Genomic DNA, 27,534 nt, shown 5'->3' with positions numbered 1-27,534 from the left:
ATTGATTCAGAAGACAAAGGTGCCATCAAGGAGTCAACAGAGTGATGCATGAGACAGCTAATGTTTTTACTAATACAAGCAAAGTAAAGTTTAGTGTGATACACCCAAAACAGCACCAAAACTAAGATTTAAAAACAAAACTACTTAATCGTTGCTGCATCAAGCATAGCAATTGCAAATCAATATTTTTTTTTTCATTTATTACTACTCAGACTTAACACAATCTCCAATCCTGTAGCCTATTTATGTTAAACACATAAAATTACAGCAGAATGCAATGCTATTCCTGTGCTCCATTTCTGTTCTTTCTGAAGGGACAATTTATATTCTCTCCTAAGCATTAGAACAATAATGCAGACTCTTTATTCATCTGAGATATGAAACAGAATGCAGTTTCTCCAGCTCTGTTCACCTTCTGATTATGGAACATACATTCCAAAGACATAATCTGAGCTTAATACAGTAGAGAGGAAGTGCTGCATTTTTGAGGTGTGGCTTATGGATACTGTTAAACTGAGCCCTCTTTACTTTTCCTAGCTGGATGCAAAAGATCCCAAGTTTCTACTAGGTGTGCACATTACCAATAGCCTGTCCTGGTCCAACAATACTGACATCATGGCTAATAAAGCTCACCAAAGGCTCTACTTTTTCAGGAGACCAAAGAAATTCAGTTCGCTCCCAGTGTCTTTACTGAAGAAGTGTCTCGGAAACTACGTACTAAAGATCTAAAAGGAGACATGATATAATTTTCAAACCATAGGAAAAGGCAGTAACAGATGAGGAACTGAAATCAGAAAAGAAGAAACTAAGTGGAAATACTCAAGAGATGAGGCAGAATATAGTATGTGGCCAGATGATCTTTTGTCAGGAATACAGCTCTGTTTGTACAAATCAAGTTCCCGCTCATCTTTATAATTTACATTTTGTGAGTCAGCATCTCACTGAACTTTTGTTTGCCGGGGCGGGGGTGGTGGCATTGAGGAAACTGGTGATGAGGGAGGTGAAATAATTTCCACTGAACATGAGCTTGTTCACACCCAAAATCCAAATCCATGCTTTTCAGCCGGACCATTTGGACAGAAGGCAGGAGCACCAAAGCAGATCAATTTTTCTATGCAGCAATTCATCAGAACCTGAAACTATATAGTGTTGTTATGTGGTCGAATGTTGCAGACCAGGTAGCAGTGTAAATATTTAAACTGGAAGACATTTCAGGCTATTTTGTTGCACTTTATTTATCAGATTTTTGATTTATTAAATTGAAAGCTCTTTAGAAAACATAATGCTTTAGAAAATATATACTGTATATGGAAAAGTGTGTTGTGTAGACACGGAGTAGCTGGAATTGAATAGAGCCTCATAAGAATCATCTCCTATCAGAAAGGCAATTTTGGATCCAATTTGCCCCCTCACCTTTGACCCTATATGCCTTAATCGTAGAGGCCAGCCTACTGTGCTGGACCTTGTCAAATGCCCTACTAAAGTCCATATGGAGAATGTCTAAAACCCTGACTTCTCAATGTTCTTAGTTCCCTGCCAAAAAAATTCAGTCTGATTAGTAAAACGGGATCTCCCTCATTAAAGCCATGCTTACTATCAGCCCAATTTTCCAAGTGTACAACAATCACATCTTTAATTCATTAATTTTCCTACCACTTACATAAGACTCACTAGCATGTAGCTTTCTGCTTGGTCTATAAGAACCCAAAGAAGAGCTTTAATGGTACAGGGTACAAAAGAAAGTTGGTATAAAAACATAACAACATAAGAAATAGGAGCAGGAGTAGGATATTTGGCCCGTCAAGCCTGCTCTGCCATTCAATAAGATCATGGCTAATCTAGCCATAGACTCATCTCCATCTACCTGGCTTTTCCTCAAAGCCTTTAATTCCCCTTTGCAAAAATCTATCCAACCTTGTCTTAAATATATTTACTGAAGTAGCCTCCACTGCTTAATTGGGCAAAGAATTCCATAGATTCACCACTCCCTGGGAAAATCAGTTCCTCCTCATCTCCACCTAAATCTACTCCCCCGAATCTTTAGGCTAGGTTCTCTAGTTCTAGTCTCACTTACCAGTGGAAACAACTTTCCTGCCTCTATCATATCTATCCCTTTCATAATTTTATATGTTTTTAAAATATCTCCTCTCATTGGTCTGAATTCCAGTGAGTACATTCCCAGGTGACTCACTCTCTCTTCATAGTCTAACCCCATCATCTCTGGAATCAATCTGGTGAACCTCCTCTGCACTGCCTTCAAAGCCAGTATACCCTTCCTCAAGTAAGAAGACCAAAACTCCAGGTGCAGCCTCACCAGTACCCAGTACAGTTGCAGCATAACCTCCCGGTTCTTAAATTCAATTCCTCTAGTAATGAAGGCCAATATTTCATTTGGCTTCTTGATAACCTGCTGCACCTGCAAACCAGCCTTTTGTGATTCATGCATAAGAACTCCCAAGAACCTTTGCACAGCAGCATGTTGCAATTTTTTACCATTTAAATAATAATTTGCCCTTTCATTTTCCCTTCCAAAATGGATGACCTCACATTCACCAACATTGTACTCCATCTGCCAGACCCTTGCCCACTCACTTAACCTATCTATATCTCTCTACAGACTCTTCGTATCTTCTGCACAATTTGCTTCTCCACTCAATTTAATATCATCAGCAAACTTAGATACATTACACTTGGTCCCCTCTTCCAGATCTCAAATGTATGCACAATAAAATGCTTCGTGAATTAAAGAAAGTGAATTAAAGCCTGCCAGAAAGTTCATGCTCAATGTCAAAAATCATGAATGAGGCACCGATGTGCAATGGATGCGAACAGAGCTTGGAGACTATTCTTTCCATCATGGAATAATAATCAACTCCATTTACAACATACAAGGGCATGAACACAGCTAAACTCTAGATTCTAATAGCACCCGCCATGGCGCTGAGCTCTTCTTCTGCCACCTCCATCGCTGTGCCTACTTCTTTGGCAAGGACGCCAAGCTGATGACCCCTCCTCCTCTTCCTGGACATCCTGCTCTGGCTTTCTGCCTACTCTGGATCTTTTCATTGCTAACTGCCGTTGGGATATCAACTAACTCAACTTCACCACTTCCCTGATGCTAAAAGCATTTTAGATTTTCCAAGGTTGAAAGAGGTATTAGATCCTTAAACTTCAAAGTGATAGCTCAGTCATCAAATCAGAAGCGTACACTGATTGACACTATCATTTTGCTGCTCTCTCACATGACAGAAGATATTAATTTCACAGTGCTAACATCCTCACTAAAATGACATTCAGCTCCATACAACACTGCAAGCAGGGTTTAAAATATTTCAGATGTACTCTGCTGTCTCACATGATGCAGGTATTAGTTTGCTTTGATCATTGAACCAGACTACCCTTTTTTGAACTATTTTGGGGGAAGTAGACATGCACCATCACCAGCATTTTGAAGTTCTAAAGGCACTCAGAGGTTCCAAAAAAAAAAAATCTCAAGGTAACTCTCTATGCATTCTTTCCAGATAGCTGGACTGACTGTGCTTGGGCCAATTATCATAGTATTCGGATAGCTGTGTCATGTAACAAACAACACAAAAAATCTACAATATCTCAAGGTACTGCATGCAAAACACAAGGGAATTCTTTAATATAACATTAAATTATTTAAAGAACTATAATAAATTGTATACATTGCATCAGGTGTGACTAGAAGCACTTTGAAGTTATTACCATTATTATCACGTCCTTGTGGATGTCAAATGATTGAAGGCTTTTAAAGCAACCAAGGAGTAGGCTTAAGCTTCATTACATTATTTGAAATAACTGAAGGGCACTTCTCTAAAATTTGAAGTCATATTAAGATAGATGGCAAGAAATAAAGCTTTTCACAGGGACTCATTATCTGTTGGAATCAACTGTCAAACAGGTACTCAGTAAAAAGTCGCCACAGTCTTTCAAACAGAGAGACTTGATGAGGGCTCAGCAAATTTCTAATTCTAAAGAGTACACTTTTTTTTCATTTGTAACTCCAATGTGTTTTGGGCAATTGATAGATCTCAATCAAATTACCTTACTGGTGCATTATGTGTTTGGCCACTTATGTGTCTTTTCTTTATGTGTCTCTCAGGTAACTAATTGAATAGACCTGACAGACCAGTTGGACTTCACGGATATTAATGCATAAATATTGTCATTCCAACATTTAGCAAAATCTGAATTCTATTTATTATCATGACTGCACCTTTGTAAGTACAGTTCACAATATCTTCTGCAGCTTTATTGATCCCAAGGTCGAATGATCTTCTCACCTGTCAACTAGCCACTCCACTTCATCTCTGTACTCTGACACATCATTGTTGTTGAAGAGGCCAACCACTCTTTGATGAGACTGTTAGAGCTGGATCCTGTGATACTGTCATGCATCAGAATTGGACTGAGCACACAGCCTTGGGGAGCACCAGTGCTCAGCGTAACAGGACTAGTGATTTTGTACAGAAGTACAAAAGATTTTGTACTTTCTGTACAGAAGTCCAAGATCTGGTTGCAGAGGGAGATGTTGAGACAGTTTCCCCACCAGTTTCTGGGGTGTGATATTTAATTTATGCACTTTAGTTTGTGTATTTATGTGTAATCTATCTGTAGATTTCATCTTTACTTTCGTAAGTTATTATGATGTGTTATGTATGTGCTCGTTCAGAGAAATGTTGTCTCGTTTGACGGTACACATGTATACAGTTAAATGACAATCAACTTGACTTGACTGAGCCCAGATTTGTTTCCTAACTTCAGATGAATTAAGATACAAAAATACAGATGAGAAGGAAGAATGGAAAACATGGTGTCTTGTGCCAGCTCCACTTAATATGCATAGTAAGGGAATTAAGGGTTACGGGGAAAAGGCAGGTAGGTTGAGATGAGTCCATGGCCAGATCAGCCATGATCTTATTGAAAGGTTGGGGCAGGCTCAATGGGCCAGATGGCCTACCCCTGCTCCTATTTCTTATGTTCTTATGATCAAAGTAAATTTGATTATCTGATATTTTAATATGATCATGACTAATCAACCAAAAAGCTCAACTGCATATTTCCACCAAATCCTCCATAACCTTTCAAACACCCCCACCTCCATTGTTGGTAAAGAATCAGCTGCTACCATTCTTTCTATTTGAGAAAGAAGTCATAACACTTACAAAGAGATCAGCTCATCTATGCTTTAAATCAATGACTCCTTATTTAAAATAAATGATCACTATTTCAAGATTTTCCCACAAGAGGAAACATTTTTTTTCACATTCATCCTTGTCAAAATCCTTTAGATATTTCAAACAAGACAAATTCTAGTGGATACAAGCCTAACCTGCCCAATCATTCCACAATGAACAGTCTATTCATTCCGGATATAAGTCTACTAAATCTTCCCCGAACCACGTCCAATACATTAACATATAAACATAGAAAACCTACAGCACAATACAGGTGCTTCAGCCCATAATGCTGTGCCGAACATGCACTTACTTTAGAAACTACCTAGGGTTACCCATAGCTCTCTATTTTTCTAAGCTCCATGTACCTAAGTTATCTCATAAACAGATTAATATTGTACCCTGTATTCCAGCTAGGTTTCCACTAATGCCCTCCATAACATGCTTTATGCATTTGGTCTCAGACCATAGCTTGGAAAGTTAAGAGGGAACTCAAACTATTAACTATCCATTTACCTACTGTACGTTATAAAGTGAGTCACTGGAGCTCTTGCCAAAATGATTTTGAGACTAGGTCAAGTGCAACTTTCAAAACTGAAGTCAACATTACTGTTAGGTAAGAACTGTAGTTGAAAACCAAGTAAATAAAAAAAATGAAAAATCATACTTGCATTTGTAAAACATATTTCAAAGGTAAGTGGTTCTCATTATTACTGTTGTGCTCTATTGACACTATCAGACAGCTTTGGCAGTAGGCCTAATCAGCTGTTAAAAATTCTTTGGCAAGAACGTGCTCTACCACACCAGGAATGATTTTCAACCCCCCCCCCCCACCCCCCAACCCCACAGTACTTACAAGTTCTTGCTTGGAGGATTAATACTCATGGATGACCGGAAAATGGCAATGTTGTGTATACTGAGTGATCCATAGGACAAATCCTAGCCTGATCCATTCATCTTTGAAGCTACCTAAGTCTCAATCTTCAGATACAGAGCTAGGAGTGAAAGAAACAACCTTAAGGCATTTGGGAAAAAGGGAACTCAGACTGATTTATATCGAGGAGCCATTTGTTATTTTCCAAGAATCTCAAAGCAGTTCAGGATAGGGGAAACGCTTTTAAAATGTAGTCACTTTTACAAAGCAAGAAAAATAGCAGCCAATTTACATATAGTCATGTTTCACAAACAGCAATGTGTTAACAACTAGACGATGCCTTTTTGAAATAGAAATAAGGAAAATAGTCACCACGCACCAAGAAGAACTGCCTTGATCTTCTTTGAAATGGTGCTATGGGATCTTCTGCATCTACTTGAGGCAATTTAAGGAGTCTTGGTTTAAAATCTTACACAAAGAGGACTCCTCCATCAGTCCCTCAATAATATGTCGGGTATCAGCTTAGATTTTTTAATGCTTAAAATGATGGAGTGGAATTCAAGAACGTACTGACTCAATATGAGTTTACTACTAAGTGAGCAATAGCTGACACCTCGTAATGGAATTGTGTTGTTTTTCTTCTTAGACAATCCCTCGGGTTTGAAGTTGCTTTACATTATTTCCACTCCACTTTGTTCCTTCTGTCGTGGTGAATGAGGCTAATGTCGGAACGTCCGTGGATGGTAGAGAAGGTGACGGATAAGCATGTCAGAATGGGAATCAAGTGCTATTTAACTTAGCAACATTACTTTGTTTCAAGGAGATAAAAGAGTCTACAGATGCTGGAACCTGAATTAAAAAAAAAAGCAAACTGCTATCTTGCCTCTATCTTTCAATCCAGATGAAGCATATCGACCCAGAATGTCAATGGCCCAGTTTCTTCTCTGAAAGCTGCCTGACCTCCTAAATTCCTCCAGCAGTTTGTCTTCAAATTCATTCTGATTTGAAATTCAAATAAAAACAGACCGAACTCAGAAGGAATATCACCAATTGTTTCAACTCCCTTCTGTTAACAGGTGTCTAGGTTCACACATTAAGAATTGTGTTTTTGGTGAGATACTTGGAGAGAAATAAATACCAAAGTATTTGAACTGAGATACAGAAAAGAAAAATACGTAAAGTAAAATTACAGATGAAGGCATAACCAAGCTACATTTAGTTGTATGCAGACACAATGTCAAATTATATATATTTTTTCAGATGAAAATCATTAATTCTCTTGATGATGCCTAACGTGGTCTTCAATTGTACTGACAGTCCTGTGTTCTCTCAATACAGGGATTCCCTTTCCATCTCACTAGTCTGTTCCTTGAAACCTATTTGCAAGCACTTTGCATCACTTCTTGCATTAATGTTTCAATAAATAATGGAATTTGCTGTATGGAACTTAATGCTCTCTGAATCCTGCCTCCACTTTGACTTCTACAGGCGTACTAAAATGTCTGAATGACACAAAGCTGTGTAATTCACTTCAGCTTCCCTCTGGGCAACGAGTGATGGAGTGACATCTCTTGATCTGGAGCCGGAGCCACTGATTCATCACTTCTCATCAAATGGGTGCTGAAATGAATTATGTAATTTTTGTTTTGCCATTTAGACCATTTAGTTTATCTTAGAAAATGAAATTTCTTCTTCATAAAATCTGAAACAATAGTTCCAAATGTACCATTCATCAGTATCAGTCTTGCTCTCATTACTATCTAACACTGTCTATTTCTCCTACAACTAACTGAAGAGATTCTCTAGGCTTTGCTGGAATTCAGACATTGGAAAGTTATATTTTTGATCAGCGATATTCGCTCAGGAGTGACCAGAATGTAATTATTATTTTGTCAGAGCTTTGTAAAGTGTATTCTCTTTCTCAAAATTGCATCAAAATAAAATGTGATTTTTATCCTACAATGTTGCTTTCATATGATAAAGACAGTTGGAAAAAACAAGAGTTCTGCTGTATAACAGCTCCTGGAGGCACGTTGGCCTGCATCAAAATTAGAAGATGTATTTTTAATTTCTTCTCAGTTCCTCACTAACTCGCACAATCATTCTATATTTTGAGTTGGTGATCTTACACACAGTTAAATTCCTGATAGTATTTTTAACTGTGTAAATTAATTCGTTTAAACAAAATATTCTCTTAATGTTTATCCAGGAGAATTTCAAATGTTCTAGAGGTTCAGAGTATTTCTTATTGTGGGATCAGTGAACATTTAATGAACATTGAACATTTAATGGCATTTTTCTTGTAACTGATGGACCAGGCATATTCTGAAAGTTCCCTGTGATAAGCATGTGGCTTTTTCACCTGGCAGGTAAGCAGTTTTATTTAGCTAATGTCAGCATTTAAATCTACACAGACTTCATATGAAAAAGGAACATTTGCAACCATACAATTGACATGTTGACATTTTCAATTTGGCAGCAAATGTTACAACACAGAAGAGGCCAGTTGGCCCATCATGTTTGTACCATATCTTCAAAGATAATCTTCACTTAGCCACTGCTCTCCCCGCCTTCTAATTATATAACCAGCAATCTTGAGAAAGCTATTTCTGAAGCCTTTCCGGGGATGCAATCCAGATTACAAAGACTAATTGCGATACAGAAAATCTCCCTCGTTTCCCTTCTGTGTGTGTGTTTTTAACGAATAGTGTATTATGGCCACTTCTACCAGCGGGGATGTCTCACTAAGTGCATCGCTCTCACATCACTAAGCCCCAGTTGTACCTGCAGAGTGAAGGCACGGCAATCACTTTGGCAACCAAACTTTACTGTGCCTTTCTAAGGCAGGGTTTGGTTACAGCCCTTGCATTATCGGCTGCATCTGATCAGAACGGAACATTTTTTCCAGCAACGACAGCCGAAGCCACCATCATTCTCAGTCCCTTCTCCGTCTCGATTTAAAACTGCACATTGCTTTTGGTTGGTTCGAATACGAACTTTACACTCATTCAAGTTAAACAGCCTCGTCCCCAGCACCCACAGCAGTAAATGCAACTTCCACCGAATGTATTCACACAGATCTGGAACATTACGGTGCTCTACGGACCCCACTGCATCGCCAATTACATTTAGAAGTGTTTTAACAGCACAGTTTACTTAAAGCTAACCGTGGAACAAAATATAACCTAGCCGACAAAGAATAATTTTAACGGGTATTTATACACATTTACATTTATTAAATCAGTTCCTACTTGTAGTATTGTACTTGATTCCATTGAAGTATTCAGGACAAGGTCTCGCCACAAGCTGCCCCGCTGTGGTTCTCGGCCAGCAAGTTCCAATTTCATCGGTTGTGGAGTTGCAATAAACACCTTAGGAAAAGGTTACAAAAACGTAGCATTAGAATACAAAAGGATAACGGAATAAAAGTGATATCAAATGTAAGCCGTAACTCTATAAGTTAAATCTACAATTTCTTGCTCGGGACTGTCATACCAGTCAGATCAACAACAGGGACTGGTTCCGTTTCGTAGAAATGATCCCGAAGACTTAGAGCATCGAACAGGCTGCAGTTGGGGTCTAATTCATCGATGATGATCTGGAAGATTGTCGAGTCCATCGCGCAGCCTGGAATCGGAACCAGAAGTACACCGGTGTATCTCTGTACGGGTTTATTCTTGCAGTTACCGCGGCACCCTTCCTCTCTGCCTCCAGAGATGTGAGAGAAGCGTCTTGGTTTAAAGCTTCACCTCTCCGTTACATTCGCTCCACCTCTTTGGCCAATGGGAATGTTCCAGCTGCCTACGACTGATCAATTAGATCGCTAATTCGAGGGGTTTACTTGCTTTGTGAATTCCTGCTAATGTACTATGGCTCTCCCTCACATTTTAATGATTTAATTTTTATTTCAATCTATGCTCTCTCCAATGTCTCTGCAATCACGTCCGTCCGCCTTTTCCCTTTCGCACACTGTATTCCCTGGTATCTTTACCTCGTTCATTTCCTCCAGCCTCTCTTTCTGGCCTCCCCTCCCGTCCTATTCCCCCACCTCTCCTCTCTTGCTACTGTCCCCCTTCCTCTCTGTCCATATTTCTTTCTTTCTTTAATTTTCTCTCAGATTTCCTCCGTCTCTTCACGTGGCGTCTGCTACTTAATTTTTTTTTGCTCAATTAATTGTCCCTGGTGATGTGTTACATTTTCTCTTTGTTTCATACTTTTACGACCATTTTTTAAAACACGTTGGGACTTTGTGCCTGTTTCGGTTCGCAGTTTGGTCACTATTACTCCTAAATAGTCCCGCAGTCTCAGTGCCGATTTGCCTGTTATTCGACCAGAATAGAAATTTGATTTATCTCTTCGTCTCTTCCACTTGCTCTCCTCCTAGATTCTCTCTGTCACTCTGTCCCTTTCATTCAGTATCTTCCTGACTCACGCCCTGTCAGTATGTTGTCTCTTGCTTCTTGGGGTTTTCTTGCCTGTCTCTGGGTAGCCCAATCCCAGAATTACGGTTTATTTCAGTCTCTCTTTGTGCTTTTGATCCCTCACAATCTCTTTCTGGCTGTCTCTTGGCATACCCTTCTCTCTCTCTTCCTCTATCATTATCTTTTATTTTACTTTTTCAGTTCTTCTTAATTTCTTATTCCACTGTGCTCTTTTATTATCTCCATCTTTCTTTCTTATTATCTTTGACTCCTCTCTCTCCCTCAGACTCTTCTCTATATTTTTCATTTATCTGACAGCTCTCTAGCACTTCTTTTCAGACTGAAGGTTACACTCTCAATTACTGACCTTATCAGCTATTGATAACAGTAATTATGAATGCCATACCCTGTGCTTCAACTCATTTCCAAGGCACAGCAAAAAGAGCGAAAGCTGCTCCAAACTTTCACATTCACCTCAAATGATTTTTTAAAATAAAATCCAATGAAGACTACTGATCCTGACTGATGACATACAATGTATGAAAAGAATGGAATCAAGTCTAGAGGCTGATTTAGAAACTCACTTTAGAACTGTGTCTAACAAAATACTATATTACATCTCTTGCCATTCATGGTGATAAAGCATTGACTGAAATTTGAAATTTATTAAGGGACAAAAGATGTGTCAGTTGAAAATAGCACTGGATTTGTAAAGCCTTCATTAGAAGAGCCAGAATCGGAATCAGATTTATTTTCACTGACATATACAGTATTGTGATGTTTGTTGTTTTGTAGCAGCAGTACAGTGCAAAATAAAAAAACTAAGTTACAATGAGAAACAAATTTAAAATAATATGTACATAGTGCAAAAAGTGAGCAAAATAGTGAGGTAGTGTCCAGGGGTTCATGGACTGTTCAGGATAATTATCTTTAGAGCAAATCTGTAATTCATTAAGACAAAACACCTAACAATTTCACCCAGATAACAAATATATCTCCAACAAACATATCATTGACCAATCGACAAAGACTTCAATTGGACAAGGAGCCACCTTGCAGCTATGTCCACTCACGGGGAAGGATTGGGGAGTAATTCCCAAGGGAAAAATCTGGAACTGGAGCCTCCAAGGAGTCTTATGTTGAGTTCAATGCTGACTGGCAATTCATGTGATGTCACTGGTGCCAGACTATATTGGTCTTTGCTATTCCTTTAGATTCATCAGCTGTGTGGAGAGGGGGAGCCTACAACATGGGTAACAGCTTGCTTTCCATATCGTACTGGCCTAACTTACATATCATGTAGACAGTTGGGATGCAACATCCATCGCTGACCCTGAACAACAGAAGTCCTCAATCAAAGATGCCATAATCATAATCAATGTCAAAATAGCTTCAAATCAGACTGTGGTAACCACAATGATCTAATTGCTGCTTGTTATCATTATTGAGGATCTCCTCAGTTGCTGCCCCCACTCTCCCCTTCCCCACACTACTCTGACTCCCCACCCCCGTAAAATGCAGCTCTCAAGTGAACAAAGAGTTGGTTTTCAAATTGCACTTTAGATTGTCTCCATCTAGAGGCACAATGGACATGATCTTCACTGTACGGCAACCCAGCAAAAGTGCAGGGAGCAGTATCAATTACAATACGTGGCCTTCCTTGACAACAATATACAACCTCAAATAAGAGAGCCTGAAGCAATCTTTTCAAATCTACCTCTCAAGGAAAACGTGGGTGTTTCTCAATTTTGATTAAGTTCACCTTTTCCTTCAGTGAGCCATTACAGTCTTTTGTTACTAGAGGGGAAGAGTGCTTGAAAATCAGTACCACAAAATGGCACTAAGTTGATGGTCTATGGAGCAGTAACTATCATCAACATTATGTATGCTTCTGTCTACAGAAGACAATTAACTGTATAGGAGAGACCCCACCCAACCTGGTTTCTGCAAAATCTTCCAAATCCATTAACAGGGTATGCAGAACAATGTTAGCCTCCTCTCTCATGCCAACACCTCCAGAACTGATGCCCAAGTTATACTGGGTTGTTGTGCAAACCATGTTGGTTGCATGAAAAGGACACCCTATTCTGAGCTCCATTACCGTGAGGAAATACTACATAGCAAGGGTAAAGTATTCAAGGGCATTCTTAAGTCTTCCTTGCTCACAGTGAAAGAGAACTATCTAGGGTGTCACTGAGAACTTCCAGTTGATGCATCAGAAGCATCCACATAGATGCAGAAGGGTTGGACTATCTTCCATACTTCCCACCTACCCATTCCATCAAGCCCAATATATGACTAAATGTGCAGATATCGCAGTGGTCCAATCAGCCACCTTAGGATCCAAAAGTTTAGAGTAGAAACAAATCATCCACAATCCAAGCAACTGTCAAAGAAGACGATCTAAAAAGGACTTCACTCTTAAGTATTTTGGATGTCTTAAGATGCTTTTATATTAGTTGGTTTTCTTTTCTTTGCACACAAAAGAATAGGACTTTGAGCTCTGATTCTGGATGACAGCAGGGTTAAGGAATATTCCTTCTATATAACAGTGTCTAATGTCAGGAATGTACTCAAAAGACAACAGGTAGATATGAAGTATGAATGCAAATCCAGAAAGAGATAGTAAGGAACAGAACTATGGGCTTGATCACAAACCCAAGTTTTGAAAAATGCCATGTGAACCATTGTTTTAAACCAATGTTTTGAGACAAAGATTATTTATCTCTGGGGGTTCTAAGGGCACTATATAGCCAATGTATTTTTGATTTTTCTTCTTCTAAGTTGGGAAATCAGAACTGATTTGGACATGGTAACCTCTCACAAACAGCACTTTGATGACACTGATTATCTATTCTTCTCCACTGATGCAGCCTGACTTGCTGAGTGTCTGCAGCATTTTGGGTGTGATGACTTATTAATCTGCTTTAGTAAGTTTGAGAACAAAATAAATATTAGGCAACATTTCAAAATAGCATAATATCAAGCTGAGAGAGGAGTCAAAACCTTAGTTCAACTTTTAAAAGACAACACATTTCTCCTTTAATTCTGTTCACATTGTAAGTCAGTATTTTGTATTCAACTCTGTAGAGTGGACCCAAATTCAGAACTTCCAGATGCACATGCAAGCATTCTAATAACTGCACCTTGATGGACTGTGGTAGTTTATTACTCTGCCACCTAACCAGCTACAAGCTTTTTCCCCGAGACTCTTCTTTGACAATGTTAAAGAACTCAATCAGCTTGCCATTAAAAAGCAAACATGGAAAAAAGTGTCTTGTTTGGATTAAGTGAAAAGACTGGCTTCCTGCAAAAGCCCTAGATAAGGGATGACTGAGCCCGGAGGTGGCTATAATAATGAAACAATTTCAGTTTGTCAAACAATTTCAATTTGTATGTATTTGACTTTGCTTGGACAGCAAATCAATGTGATAGGATTGTGTGATTCAAAATACATAATAGGAATGCAGAAACAAATTCAGAGTGTAGAATCTGATGAGGATATTTAAGCAGAACTGAGATCTGTACATACATAGCAAGGAGAGAGGTACACAACACGAAAGTTGGATATATGAAAAGGTGAATATATAGATCAGAGAAGTCGTCAGTTGGGGGGGCGTACAAAATTCTTGGTGGGGAGGTAAGCAGCACCCCTACTTGAGGCACAAGACTTGACAGTGTTAACACGCTGCCATTGTCAACATCTGATAGGCATTCCCAGTTTGTGTTGATTTTTTATTTTAATTTAGCCTCACTAATGATAGATAAATACACACAGCACAACCTCTGAATCTGAAGGTGGTGAAGCCTTGAATGCTAATCCTGCAAATAAACAGATGCTATAGAAAGCGCATCAATACAAATGTTACATATTTGGAGCAGAAACAAGATAGAATCTGCAGATGCTGGAAATCCGAGCAACACACACAAAATGCTGCAGGAACTCAGCAGGCCAGGCAGCATCTATGGAAAAGAAGTACAAAAAAAAGTACAGTCAGCATTTAAATGCCAACGTACTTTTTTCCATAGATGCTGCCTGGCCTACTGAGTTCCTCCAGCACTTGGTGTGTGTTACATATTTGGAGGATGGTTTTATTCATTCTCACCTGTTCAGCAATATCCCATGTGCTTTATTTGTAATACTGTACTGTCTAATTGTCAGGAAGCTGGAGCAGGGATCCAATCGCAGGCCCAGTACTCTGTACACAGTGATATTAATTGAGTAACAAATCCTGAAGTGCAAACAAAGTTGGCGTCAAAGTTCAGGCAGAGATCAAAACATCCAGAGAAATCCAAAAACCAGAATCGAGTAACAGGCAAAGTCAATATTCAGACAGACAGAGTACAGATACAAATGCTAGAAAGGTTCAGGAAAATTCACTGGCACAATCTGGCAAAAAAAACAGGTGAAAACACAGGTCTAAAATACACCGAGCAATGAACAGAGAGGTAGATGATAGGTTGGGCACAATGAGACAAAAGTGGCAACAAAACAAGTAATAATGAGAGGCAGGTGAGAGGTGGAGTACTCAGTAATACCGGGGCCGGAGTAGAGCAGGACTGGGGACAGGAGAACATGGGGCATGAAAACAAACAGGAGCACGTGGCAACACATACCACAGACTGATGGCAAGGGGGGAAACACACAAAAAGACAAAGTTCAACTGGAGGTACTGACAGCAAAACCCCCCCACGCCCCATGGACGCCTCCTGGTGTCACGGCAGGTAGAGCTGGGTGCTGGCGATGAAAGTCCCTGATGAGAGAGGGGTCCAGGATGTTACGGGCAGGGACCCAGCATCTCTCCTCAGGACTGTAGCTCTCTCAATCCACAAGGTACTGGAGGCCACGGCCCCGGCGACGAACGTCCAGCAGTTGATGCACTGTGAAGGACTCTGACCCATTGATGAGACATTGGGGGGGGGGGTGTTTGGGGACAGGACACAAGGGGTGGCTCATGAAAAGCTGGATGTGGGACACAAGGAAAGTGGGATGAATGTGGCGAAGAGTGGGGGGAGCTTGAGACAGATGGCAGCAGGGCTGATGACATTAGCAATGGGAAAGGGGCCGATGAAATGAGGGGCGAGCTTGCAGGGATCCACCTTGAGGGGCAGGTCTCAGGTTGAAAGCCACACACACTGTCCCTGGCGGTAATGTGGGGCCTTGGAGCGATGGAGGTCAGCTTGACACTTGATCGTAGCAGAGGCATGGAGAAGGGCAGCGCGAGAGCGCCTCCACGTCCACTGACAACAGTGGATGAATGTCTCGGCAGATGGAATGTCAACCTCCTCCTCCTCCTGGGCAGGAAACAGTGGAGGCTGGTAGCCAAGGCAGCATTCCAAAGGGGACAGACCGGTGGATGAGGATGGATAAGAGTTTATGGTGTACTCAGCCCACGGTAGATGTTGACTCCATGCAGAGCGGTTCTGGGAGACCAGATACGCAATACTGTCTCTAGTTGTTGGTTGACCCGCTCGATCTGGCCATTGGTCTGTGGGTGGAACCCTGAAGACAGACTTACAGAAGCACACAGAAGATTACAGAATGCCCTTCAGAAGTTGGATGTGAATTGAGGGCCCCTGTCTGACACAACATCTACAGGTACACCTTGTAATTTAAAAACATGCAGTACTAGTGATTTGGCTGTTTCTTTGGCAGAGGGGAGCTTAGGTAAAGGAATGAAGTGTACAAACTTGGAGAAACGATCAACTACTGTGAGAATGGTGGTGTTACCATCTGATGGGGGAAGACCGGTGACAAAATCCAGGGCAATGTGGGACCAGGCTCTCTTGGGGATAGACAGAGGTTGTAACAGACCAGTGGGTGACCAGTTAGAGTTCTTGCCTTGAGTACAGACTGAGCAGGCTGAGACCAAGTTGCAGATGTCATCTCCTATGGAAGGCCACCAGAACCACCGACTGAAGGCCTGAGTACGCTTGGTTCCAGGGTGACAGGATAACCGGGAAGAATGACCCCACTGCAATATCTGTGAGTGAGCAGAGCTGGGAACATAAACACAGTTGGTGGGGCATTGACTAGGGGCTGCCTTGCTCTGTTGAGCAGCTTGCACAATGGATTCAATGTCCCATCGCACTGCACCCACGAGACAGTGAGCAGGGAGGATGACACTGGGTACCTCAGGGTTCTCAGAGGAGGGAAATCTTCGGGAGAGGGCATCAGGTTTTCCATTCTTGGAACTGGGGTGGAAGGACAGAGTAAAATTGAATCTTGAGAAAAACAGGGACCAATGAGCTTGATGGGAGTTGAGACACTTGGCAGTATGGATATATTCCAGATTCTTGTGATTAGTCCAAACCAAGAATGGTACCTTTGCTCTCTCCAGCCAATGCCTCCACTCCACCAGAACTAGCTTCACAGCAAGCAACTCCCAGTTTCTGATATCATAATTCTGCTTCGTGGGAATGAGGTGGTGAAAGAAGGTGGTATAGGGGTGTACCTTCTCATCCTTGGCCAAGCGCTGAGAGAGAACCGCTCCTACACCAATGTCAGACGCATCCACCTCCACAATGAACTGCCGGTCGGTATCGGGTTGAATCAGGATGGGGGCAGAAGAGAAACATTCCTGCAGGTCAGAGATTGCTTTTTCAGCAGCAGTGACCAGGAGAATCTGACAGCAGATGAGGTAAGAGCAGTGAGTGGTGCAGCCAGTGTACTGTAATTTCTGATGAAGCGGTGATAAAAGTCAGCGAAGCCCAATAAACATTGCAACTCCCGACGAGTCAAAAGTTGGGGCCATTTGAACACCGCCTTGACCTTCTATTGGTCCATCTGAATGGAACCACCTGAAATTACATACCCCATGAAGGAGACTATATTGCGATGAAACTCACATTTCTCAGCCTTCACAAAGAGCTGGTTCTCCAGAGGGTGCTGGAGAACTCTGCAGATGTGACCTATTTGTTCAGCAAGAGACTTAGAAAAAAAATCAAAATGTCATTGAGATACACAAAAACAAATTGGTTCAGCATGTCCCTGAGAATGTTATTTTCCAGGGCTTGGAAGACAGCAGGGGCATTGGTGAGACCGAATGGCATGACCGGATACTCGTAATGGCCTGAGGTGATGTTGAAGGCCATCTTCCACTTGTCCTCTTCACAGATGCAAACAAGATGGTTGCAGAGATCAGCTTGGTGAAAACTGTGGCTCCTTGCAGTACCTTAAATGCCGAGGTCATGAGCAGAAGAGGGTAACGCTTCTTAACAGTGACTTCATTCAGTCCCAGTAGTCAATGCATGGATGCAAGGAGCCGTCCTTTTTTCCAACAAAGAAATAATTGGCACCAGTAGGGGAGGAAGATGGCTGGATTATGTCTGCAGCCAGAGACTCTTGAATGTACTTACTCATGGCTTCAGTTTCAGGTACAGACAGGGAATACAGGTGGCCCCTTGGGGGAGATGTGGCAGACAAGAGGTCAATGGCGCAATCATATGGACGATGAGGTGGTAGGGAAGTGGCCTGGCACTTGCATATCACAGCCTTGAGGTCCGTGTATTCAGGAGGGATGGCACTAAGGTCCAGAAATTCCTCGGGGGATCTGGGCTTGGAGACAAGCGGATCCGAGCATGGTGGAGGCAGTGGGAGTGACAGAATAGGCTCCAGCCTACAATCTTGCAACTCAGCCAGTCAATGTGGGAGTTGTGTCTGACTAACCAAGAATGGCCCAGGACAATTGGAGCTTGAAGAAAGTCAATAACATAAAGGGTTAACTGTTCATAATGGTTTCCGGATAAACTGAGACTCACCGGGGCCGTGACATGGGTGATGTTAGCCAGTCTCTGACCGTTCAAGGCACTGGCCACTAATGGTGACTGGAGAGCAGACGTGGGTAACTCCCCCACTGGGCAACCAAGCCGGAATCTATAAAACCGCACCAGCATCGACCAAGGCGGAGACTGCTCGGCGTTGGATGCCCCACTCCAGAGAAGCAGGTATGAGAGTGAGTGGCGTTGGGGAGGGCCAGACAGGGGTCACGTTCACCAGTACTCCTCGTCCTCCTGGTGAGTGCTTGGCTTTTACTGGGCAGGTGGAGATGAAGTGGTCTGGTTGGCCACAATACAGACAGGAACGGGTGCTGATTCTCCTTTGTCTTTCAGTCAGCGTCAGGCGGGTACGGTCAACATGCGTAGCCTTGGGCTCTGGAACGGGAATTGTAGACAGAGGCAAACAACAGGGAAATGTAGACTGACGAGGAGCTTGGAACTCACCCAGTGCCCCCCAGGGACCCTTTGGAACCCCTCCCTCTGTGGCACTGCTGAAGGCGAACATAAATACAGATGGCCAAATTCACCAGGGCTTCAAAGGTGGCAGGAAGGTCCTGGATGACCAGCTCATCTTTGATGGCTTCAGAGAGGCTGCTCAGAAGATGTCATACTGTGCCTCCAAGTTCCAGCATCCCAAACAGTTGTTTCCCATTCTCTCGCCTGACCAGACAGTTGGGTGATGATGTAGGCTATCTTGGCTCGATCAGACGGAAACGTCGTTGGTTGCAAATCAAAAATGAGGGTGCACTGGGAAAGAAGAGAGTGGCAGGTACCGGGCTCACCCGAGTACTTTTCTGGAGGAGGCAGACGGTGTTCTTGGACGTGAGGAGCATGCGAGGACGCGGGGGAAAAGGCGGAAGATGCAGTCACAGAATGTTGATGGGCGCTCTGGGACGGCTGGAGTGACTGAGTCTGGGCCACAAGATTGGCTACATTGGCAGAGAGCAACTCCACTGCCTTGAACACAGAGTCCAGCTGGTTCTGGTGTCTCCCCAGCATCACTCCCTGTTGTTCCAGGGCAGCTCTCAGATGACTGGGCTCTGCTGGATCCATTCTGGCCAGATTGTACTGTCAGAAAACTGGAGCAGGGATCTAATTGCAGACCCAGTACTGTACACACAGTGATATTAATTGAGTAACAAATCCCAAAGTGCAAAGTCGGCGTCAAAGTTTAGGCAGAGATCAAAACATCCAGAGAAATACAAAAACCAGAATCAGGATACAGGCAGAGTCGATATTCAGACAGATAGAGTACAGATACAAATGCTAGAAAGGTTCAGGCAAATTCACTGGCACAATCTAGCAACAAACAGGTGAAAACACTGGACTAAAATACACTGAGTAATAAACAGAGAGGCAGATGATAGGTGGAGCACAATGAGACAGAAGTGGCAATAAAACAGGTAATAATGAGAAGCAGGTGAGAGGCGGAGTACTCAGTAATACCGGGGCTGGAGTAGAGCAGGACTGGGGACAGGAGAACATGGGGCATGAAAACAAACAGGAGCACGTGGCAACACAAACCACAGACTGATGGCAAGGGGGGAAACACACAAAAAGACAAAGTTCAGTTGCAGGTACTGACACTAGTGAAGCCAAGAAACCATCAAGTTTGCAGGAACATTTCGGTAAAAGACTCTGAAAAGGCTACTTATGGTATTACTCGGTTCCACAAGATGATAAAAGCATTTGAATAGTGTTGCACTCTCATGTCATTTGCCAGGAAAGCTAAAAATGATCTTATAGTGGTCTCATTGCTTCTTATAACATTTCAAAAATGATAGGAAAGTGTAGAAAATCTCATACAATTAGTGAAAAATTAATAATGCCTGCTTTATCAGAAGTGCTCACCATTGTTCTCAAAATGGATACCTCTATTTTAAAATCAATTCCTCTGAGTAATAACTTTGTAATTCATCGTATTGACAAAATGAGGGAAGACACTGAGTATCAACTATGTACAGAGCTACAAAAAACTAAATTTTGGGATACAACTGGATAAGTCAATTGTGTGAGACAACGAAGCATATGTACAGTTAATCAAAATGGAAAAGTTTATGAAGTGCTTCTCTTTTGTAAAAAGTTAAAAACAAATATTAACAGAGAATCAATCTATGATAAGTTCAAAATGTATATTGATGATAAATGTATTCTGATAAGGAACCTGATTTCTTGTGCAACAGATGGAGTATCATATATGACAGGTCGCCATGCTGGTTTCGTGGCATTTATGAAAATAGAAATTCCAAGTCTATTTGCAAGCCATTGTGTAATTCATCATCAACACCTCACAGCCAAAAACCACAGCCAGCGACTTTTTCAAGCATGACTCTTGTAATATCTGCTATTAACAAAATTAAAGCTCATCCAGTTAATAGCAGAATATTTCACCAGTTATGCCAAGATAATGATGAAGAGTTTAAATACTTGCTTCTTCACACTGAAGTGCATTGGCAGTCAAAAGGCGGCTGCTTAAAATGTTTCTTTGATCTTTTTGACACTGTGGTTGAATTTTTGCTCAAATTTGACAAGAGCTTGGGAAATATGTTTGAACTTCTATGCGGAGATGTGGCATACCTAGCCGATCTATATGACAAAATGACCATTCCAAATATGAAACTGCAGGGTGAGAATTTCAGTTTAATCTAGGCAAAATATGCAGTGTCAAATTTTATTAGAAAATTGGAGATATATAAGCAAAAGATTGGGAGAAGAATGTTCTCAGAGTTTCCCTGCATGAAAAGTATGGCACTCTTTTTCACAGACAGTGATTGCCAGAGTACTGATTACACCTGCAGTCACTGAAGAGGATTTTCAGAATCAATTCAAGGATTTGGGCGATCTGGAAATTCTGGACTGGGTAATTAACCCATTTGTTTGCAAGGTGGAAGAACAAGAAGAGAGCTTGCAAGAAGAAATTATCAAAGTTCAGAATAATGAAGAAGCAAAAATGCTTTTCAAAAATGTTGGCTTTCGTGGCATGTGGCTACACAGTCATGTGAAGTTTCCTGGTCTTTGGAGAAGAGCCAAACTGCTCTTCATTGTATTTCCATCTTCCTACCTGGTTGAAAGAGGCTTTTGTGCAGTGACTCACATACTCACAAATAAAAACAGAAACTGCTTGGACATTGTTATGCATGGGGACTTAAGGCTTTTGCTGTCACAACTTGAACCAAATATTTCAACTCACACTAAAAGCCATCAAGCTCAAGGTTCACATTGATATTGAAGCTGCTGTATAGCACACAGGTATTGTGTAAGATAGGTTTAAAGACAAATTTAAAAAAATTAAACCAGAATCATTTTTCTCATGTTAGCATATAGTAGATGTGGTTTTACACTATTGGGGTGCTGGAAAGTATATTGTGCCTAAGAGGGGAATTAGCAAGTATAAAGGTGCTTTAGGAGGTCCTTGGCAAGAATGAAAGTGTTTTAGGGGTGCATTGGGCTAAAAAGGTTGGGAAACAATGATATAGATAGCTAGGTAGTTAAAGATATACATATGTAGGCATTAAGTACTAGAAAGAAGATAAAGACAATTAAATTGAAATACATATATGACAATGGAGATAATGGAAATAATCATGATATGAAAGGTGTAGAATAAGAGATAAAGCTTGCAATGTGATTAATTAGATAGATATGAAGTCAAAGTGAAAGTAAATGTTATTATCAAAGTACATATATATGATACCATATACAACCATGAGATTCATTTCCCTGCAGGCATAATCAGCAAATCTATAGAACAATAACCATAACAGGATCAATGAAATATTAACCAGAGTGCAGAAGACAACACACTGTGCAAATGCAAATATAAATAAATACCAATAAATGACAAGAACATGACAAAAGGAGATAAAGAGTTTTTAAAGTGAGATAATTGGTGGTGGGAAACAATCTCAATGATGGGCAGATGAGTGCAGTTATTTCTTTTATTCAAGAGCCTGATGGTTGAAGGGTAGTTCTTAAACCTGGTGGTGTGAGTCCTGAGGCTCTTGTACCTCCTACCGGATGGCAACAGTGAGAAGAGTGCATAGCCTGAGTGGTAGGGATCTCTGATGATAGATGCTGCTTTCCCACAACAGCATTTAATGTGCTGAATAATGGGAAGGATTGTACCCATGATGAACTATCTTTATAGGATATTTTGTTCAAAGGCATTTATGTTTCAATACCAGGCCATGATACAGCCAGTCAATACACACTCCACTACACATCTATAGAAGTTTATCAAAGTTTTAGATGTCATGTTGAATCTCCGCCAACTCCTAAGGAAGTAGAGGTGCTCAAGCATACACACTTAAGGAGCTTACATAAAAATGCAATGATTACTAAAAAGAAGGATACAATCAAATTATTGTATTGCACCTACATGATTATAAATTAAGCTATAATAAAATCAGAACTTCCTGCTAATAATCAAAAGTTTGGACAGAATGTGAGGTGAGAGTAACAGAGTAACATTGGGACTTTTGTAAGGCGACATTTTGCCTACAGCTCACATTACTTTAGTAGATATACTTCTTCGTCTTCTTCTAAACTGCAATCGCTGCCATCTGCTGCCTGTAATTTCCTTTGTAAAGATGTTCTTTTGAACCAACTAAATGATTTGGTGCTTGATAGGAGGGGAGAAAGTTTAACAATTTATGAGGCTTTTTTTTTACATAGAGTGGTAGGTTCCTGGAATGCACTACCAGGAGAAGCAGATATGAAAGGAACATTTAAGAGGCAGATTTACAGGCAGGGAATTCAGGAATGTAGGCCATGTGTAGGCAGATGGCAGTGGTTTGGATTGGATTGTATCATAGTCAGCACAGGCAATGTGGATTGAATGCCCTGACCTGTGCATTACTGTTCTATATGCCAGGGTCAGGGATGTCTCAGATCAGGTCCACGCCTTCTAAAGGGGGAGGGTAAGCAGCTAGAAGTCTTGGTACATATTGGCACCAATGACATACATAGGAAAGCTGTGGAGGTCCTGAGGAGTTATTTTTGGGAGTAAGGTAGATAGCTGAAAAACATGACATCTAGGGTAAGAATAAGATGATTTGACAGGTGAATGTGTGGCTGAGGAATTGGTGTTGAGGGCAGGGTTCAGATTTAGTGATCATGGGATCTCTTCTGGCTAAGGTACGACCTGTACAGAAGGGATAGGTTACACTGAGCTCAAGGGGGACCAATATCAGTTTGGGCAGGTTTGAGAGGGTTTAAACAAATTTTGCAGGGGGATGGACACTGGGTTAATATTGCTGAGGATGAGAAAGTTGATTTGCAAATAGAAGCAGTGAGACTGCTGGCAGGGAGAGGCTAATGATAGGGCAAAATTACAGTTTACAGGATGAGTTGCAATGTAAAAGGTAGACAAAATTGAAAAGAGTGAATACAGGATTTAAGGTATAATATTTGAATGCGCAAAGTATATGGAATGAGGTAGATGAACTTGGAGCATAGTTACAGGTTGGAATGTATAACATTGTGGGCATCCCTGAGTCGTGGCTGAAAGAAGATTATAGCTGGGATGCAGATTGTATCAAAAGGACAGACAGGAAGGCAGAGGTGGCGATGTGACTCTGTTGATAAAAAAAATGAAATCAAATCATTAGAAAGAGGTGACATAGAGTCAGAAGGTGTTGAATCAGTTTTACCCTTGCAGTTAAGGAACTGAAAGGGTAAAAATACCCTAATGGGAGTTATATACAGACCCACAAACTGTAGTAAATATGTGGTTTAAAAATTACAACAGGAGATAGAAACTGCGTATCAAAAGGACAATATTACAATAGTCATGGGGAATTTCAATATTCAGGTAGATTGGGAAAATCAGCTTGGTGCTGGATCCCAAGAGGAGGAATTTCTAGAATGCTAATGAAATGACTTTTTGGAGCAGCTCATGGTTGAGCCCACTTGGGGATAAACTATTCTGGATTGGGTGCTGTGCAATGAATTGGAATTGATTAGACAGATTAAGGCAAAAGAACCCTTAGGGGCAAGTGATCATAATATGATCAAATTTACCCTGAAATTTGAGAAGGAGAAGCTAAAGTCAGATATATTGGTATTACAATGGAATAAAGTGAATTACAGAGACATTAAAGAAGAGCCGGCCAAAAATGATTGGAAAAGAACACTGGCAGGGATGATGGCACAGCAAAAATGGCTGTAATTTCTGGGAGCAATTCGGAAAGCACAGGATATATACACCCCAAAGAGGAAGAAGTATTCTAAAGGCAGGGTTCTGAAAGAGGTGGCTAAAAAGATTCTAGAAGCATTAGTAATGATCTTTCAAGAATCAATTGATTCTGGCATGGTTCCAGAGGAACAGAAAATTGCAAATGAAACTCCACTCTTCAAGAAGGGGGAGAGGCAGAAGAAAGGAAATTATAGGCCAGTTAATCTGACCTCAGTGGTTAGGAAGTGTTGGAGTCAATTGTTAAGGAGGTGGGTTCAGGATACTTGAAGGCATATGATAAAATAGGCCACAGTCAACAAGGCTTCGTTAGGGGAAAATCTTGCCTGACAAATCTGTTTGAATTCTTTAAAGAAATAACAAGCAGGATAGACAAAGGAGAATTGGTGGACATTGTGTATTTGGATTTTCAGAAGGCCTTTGACAAGGTGCCACTCATGAGGCTGCTTAAGAGCCCATAGTATTACAGGAAAGCTAGTAGCATGGATAAAGCATTGGCTGATTGGCAGGAGGCAAAGAATGAAACTAAAAGGAACCTTTTCTGACTGGCTGCCAGTGACTAATGGTGTTCCACAGAGGTCTATGTTAGGACTGATTCTTCTTACATTATATGTCAATGACTTAGATGACAGAATTGATGGCTTTGTGGCCAAGTTTGTGGGGGATATGAAGATAGGTGGAGGGGCAGGTAGTTTTGAGGAAGTAGAGAGATCGCAGACACCAAGTCCTCACTTGGAGTATTATGAGCAGTCTTGGGCCTCTTATCTAAGAAAGGATGTGCTGATATTGGAGAGAGTTTAAATGAGGTTCACAAAAATGATTCCAGGATTGAAAGGCTTGTCATATGAGAAGAGTTTGATAGGTCTGGTCATGAACTCAATGGAATTCAGAAGAATAACAATTGAAATTTATCAAATGTTGAAAGGCCTCAATAGAGTGGATGTGGAGTGGATGTTTCTTACAGTGGGGTGGAGAGATCTAGAATGGGGGCGGGTGTCCGCACAGTACAGAGAGGTGTCCTTTTAGAATGGAGATGAGGAGAAATTTCTTTAGCTAGACACAGGTGGCTGTGGAGGCCAAATCATTGGTTATATTTAAGGCAGAGGTTGATGAATTCTTGATTAGTCGGGGCATGAAGGGATATGGGAAGAAGGCAGGAGATTGGGGCTAGGTTGGAAAATGGATCAGCCATGATGAAATGGCAGGGCAGACTCGATGGGCCAAATGGTTTAATTCTGCTCCTATATCTTATGGTTTTATGGTCTTATATCTGAGTACACAAGGCAAAATCTGTGAAAGGATGGTAACTGGGAGAGATTGAATGACATAAGTGGGGTGGTATCGGTTGAAAGAATGATAGACGTACAGTATATCTAGTGAATGTGGAAGTTAAAGAGAGTGACAACAAAGAACACAAAAGTACGAAGTTACAGTGAAAACTTCAGAGAGATAAATAGTTATAGCCACGTGCTGCTGGATTGAAAGCCCTGACTATAAATAGAAAGACAAAAAGACTGGGACACAGATAAACAGATGGTGGCAAATCTGCCTTTTAGGTAGGTAGGAAATCCAGAAAGAAATAGATAAATCACAATGTGGATTAATAGATACAGAGAGGAAAGAGATAAAACATAGACCAGGGCAGGAGGGAGCAAAATTAATGTGCAGAAGACAGCAATATAAGTAAGTTTTATATGAATAAAAGCAATGAATAAATCATTATGCTAACAGTAAAAGATAAAAATGTGATCAAATAGAAGCCTGAGTAGGTACATACAGAATGAGCCATAGAAATGTATACTGAGAGAGATATTGGATGAGACATCATTTAAATATTAGATATTGTATCACAATATTCAAATCTTTACCTTTGTCATACATAATGTTATAAAACTTTGCAATTAAATTGTCAAAACTTGTTTGAAACTTACTTGAAAGACATGGAAGAGAAATAAATCTGCATTTGCTTACAAAAGCAATCAGAGAGGAAAGGAAGGAGAAGTGAGGTAATGGATTTCTAATAAACTTCTACTGTATCACAATTGGTTGTTGTGCTATCAAGAATGATTGCGACCATGTTGCTGGCATGTTTCAACTGCATTTCAGCAAGTCTCTTTATTACCCAGCAGGATGGGTCAAATCACACAATTTCTACTTTGTGATCATCACTATTTTATTTACTTAATTTCACACTAGTCCGAGCAAGTGAGTTACTTCCTCCTCTTTCAATCTGGCTGGCAGTTTACAAAAGCATCCCTCTCAACGCTTCTCTTCTCCTCACCAGACCTCTCTCTTCCTTCCCATTAAAACAATGTTCACTGTATTCTTCAGCCCTTCATCTCTTCCGCATAAAATCTCCAGCTTCTTAATTCATTCCCCTCTCTCACTTACCACCTGGTCTCACCAATCACCTGACAGCTTATACTCATTTCCCTCCCCCCACCTTCTTATTCTAGCTTCTGCCCCACTTCCTTTCCAGTTGTGATGAAGGGTTGTGGCCCCAAACGATGAAACGTAACATTTTGTGAGTGTTACTCAATATCTTCAGCATCTGCAGAATCTCTTCAGTTTATGATTTGCTGCTCTATGCTTTTCTCTTTTGTCTATTACAGTGGTATGGTTAGCTTTTCAATTGTCAGACACTTGAATGATGAGAGGCAGATAGTATCAGAAATGATAGCATTGTCATCAGAATAAACATCAAAGAAGCAAGATACCTGATGTTAAATCAATTGCTACATAATAAATCCACAATGAAAGGCAGTAAAATGTGGACTATTTTCTGTAGCTCGGAAGCCATTGTTCAGGATGACAGACACTGATGATGAAATTCACCATTGCCTCCAGAGGACCAGCACAAAATATCGTTGTCTGAAGAAAATCGTGTGTGAAGACCTCAAATGCTGTGCAAAGCTCATGGTCTACCAGTCAGCTGTAATTCCTGTGCATTTGAACAGGAAACTTCTGAGACATGGAATCCATATTCAGAACAATGTTTGGGAATAAGTGTTTGGATGGTGATGAAAATTGGGAGTACTGGTAACCAAATCAAGATTCAGTGGGTTG

At 40.9% G+C, this 27,534-nt stretch overlaps 1 protein-coding gene across 3 annotated transcripts in view; it reads right to left on the bottom strand.

Moving 5' to 3' along the window:
* LOC140729184 (corticotropin-releasing factor receptor 2) overlaps positions 1-27,534 on the bottom strand; it is a 233,146-nt gene that overhangs the window by 157,751 nt on the left and 47,861 nt on the right. Inside the window, exons 1-2 of one of the 3 annotated variants that reach the window (XM_073048673.1) lie at positions 9,571-9,782; positions 9,327-9,446 (exon numbers count right to left, since the gene is read on the bottom strand). In XM_073048673.1, the coding sequence (XP_072904774.1) occupies positions 9,327-9,446; positions 9,571-9,694 (244 nt within the window). In that variant the 5' untranslated portion in view covers positions 9,695-9,782. Of the gene's footprint in view, positions 1-6,057; positions 6,197-9,326; positions 9,447-9,570; positions 9,783-27,534 lie in introns of those variants that run through there. The other 2 variants (XM_073048683.1, XM_073048666.1) reach the window with 2 other exon arrangements.

This window comes from Hemitrygon akajei, chromosome 1 (genome assembly GCF_048418815.1).
Source record: "Hemitrygon akajei chromosome 1, sHemAka1.3, whole genome shotgun sequence".
Lineage (NCBI taxonomy): Eukaryota > Metazoa > Chordata > Chondrichthyes > Myliobatiformes > Dasyatidae > Hemitrygon > Hemitrygon akajei.
Note: the sequence above shows the minus strand (reverse complement) of the source record. Positions and strands in the feature narration are given on the sequence as shown.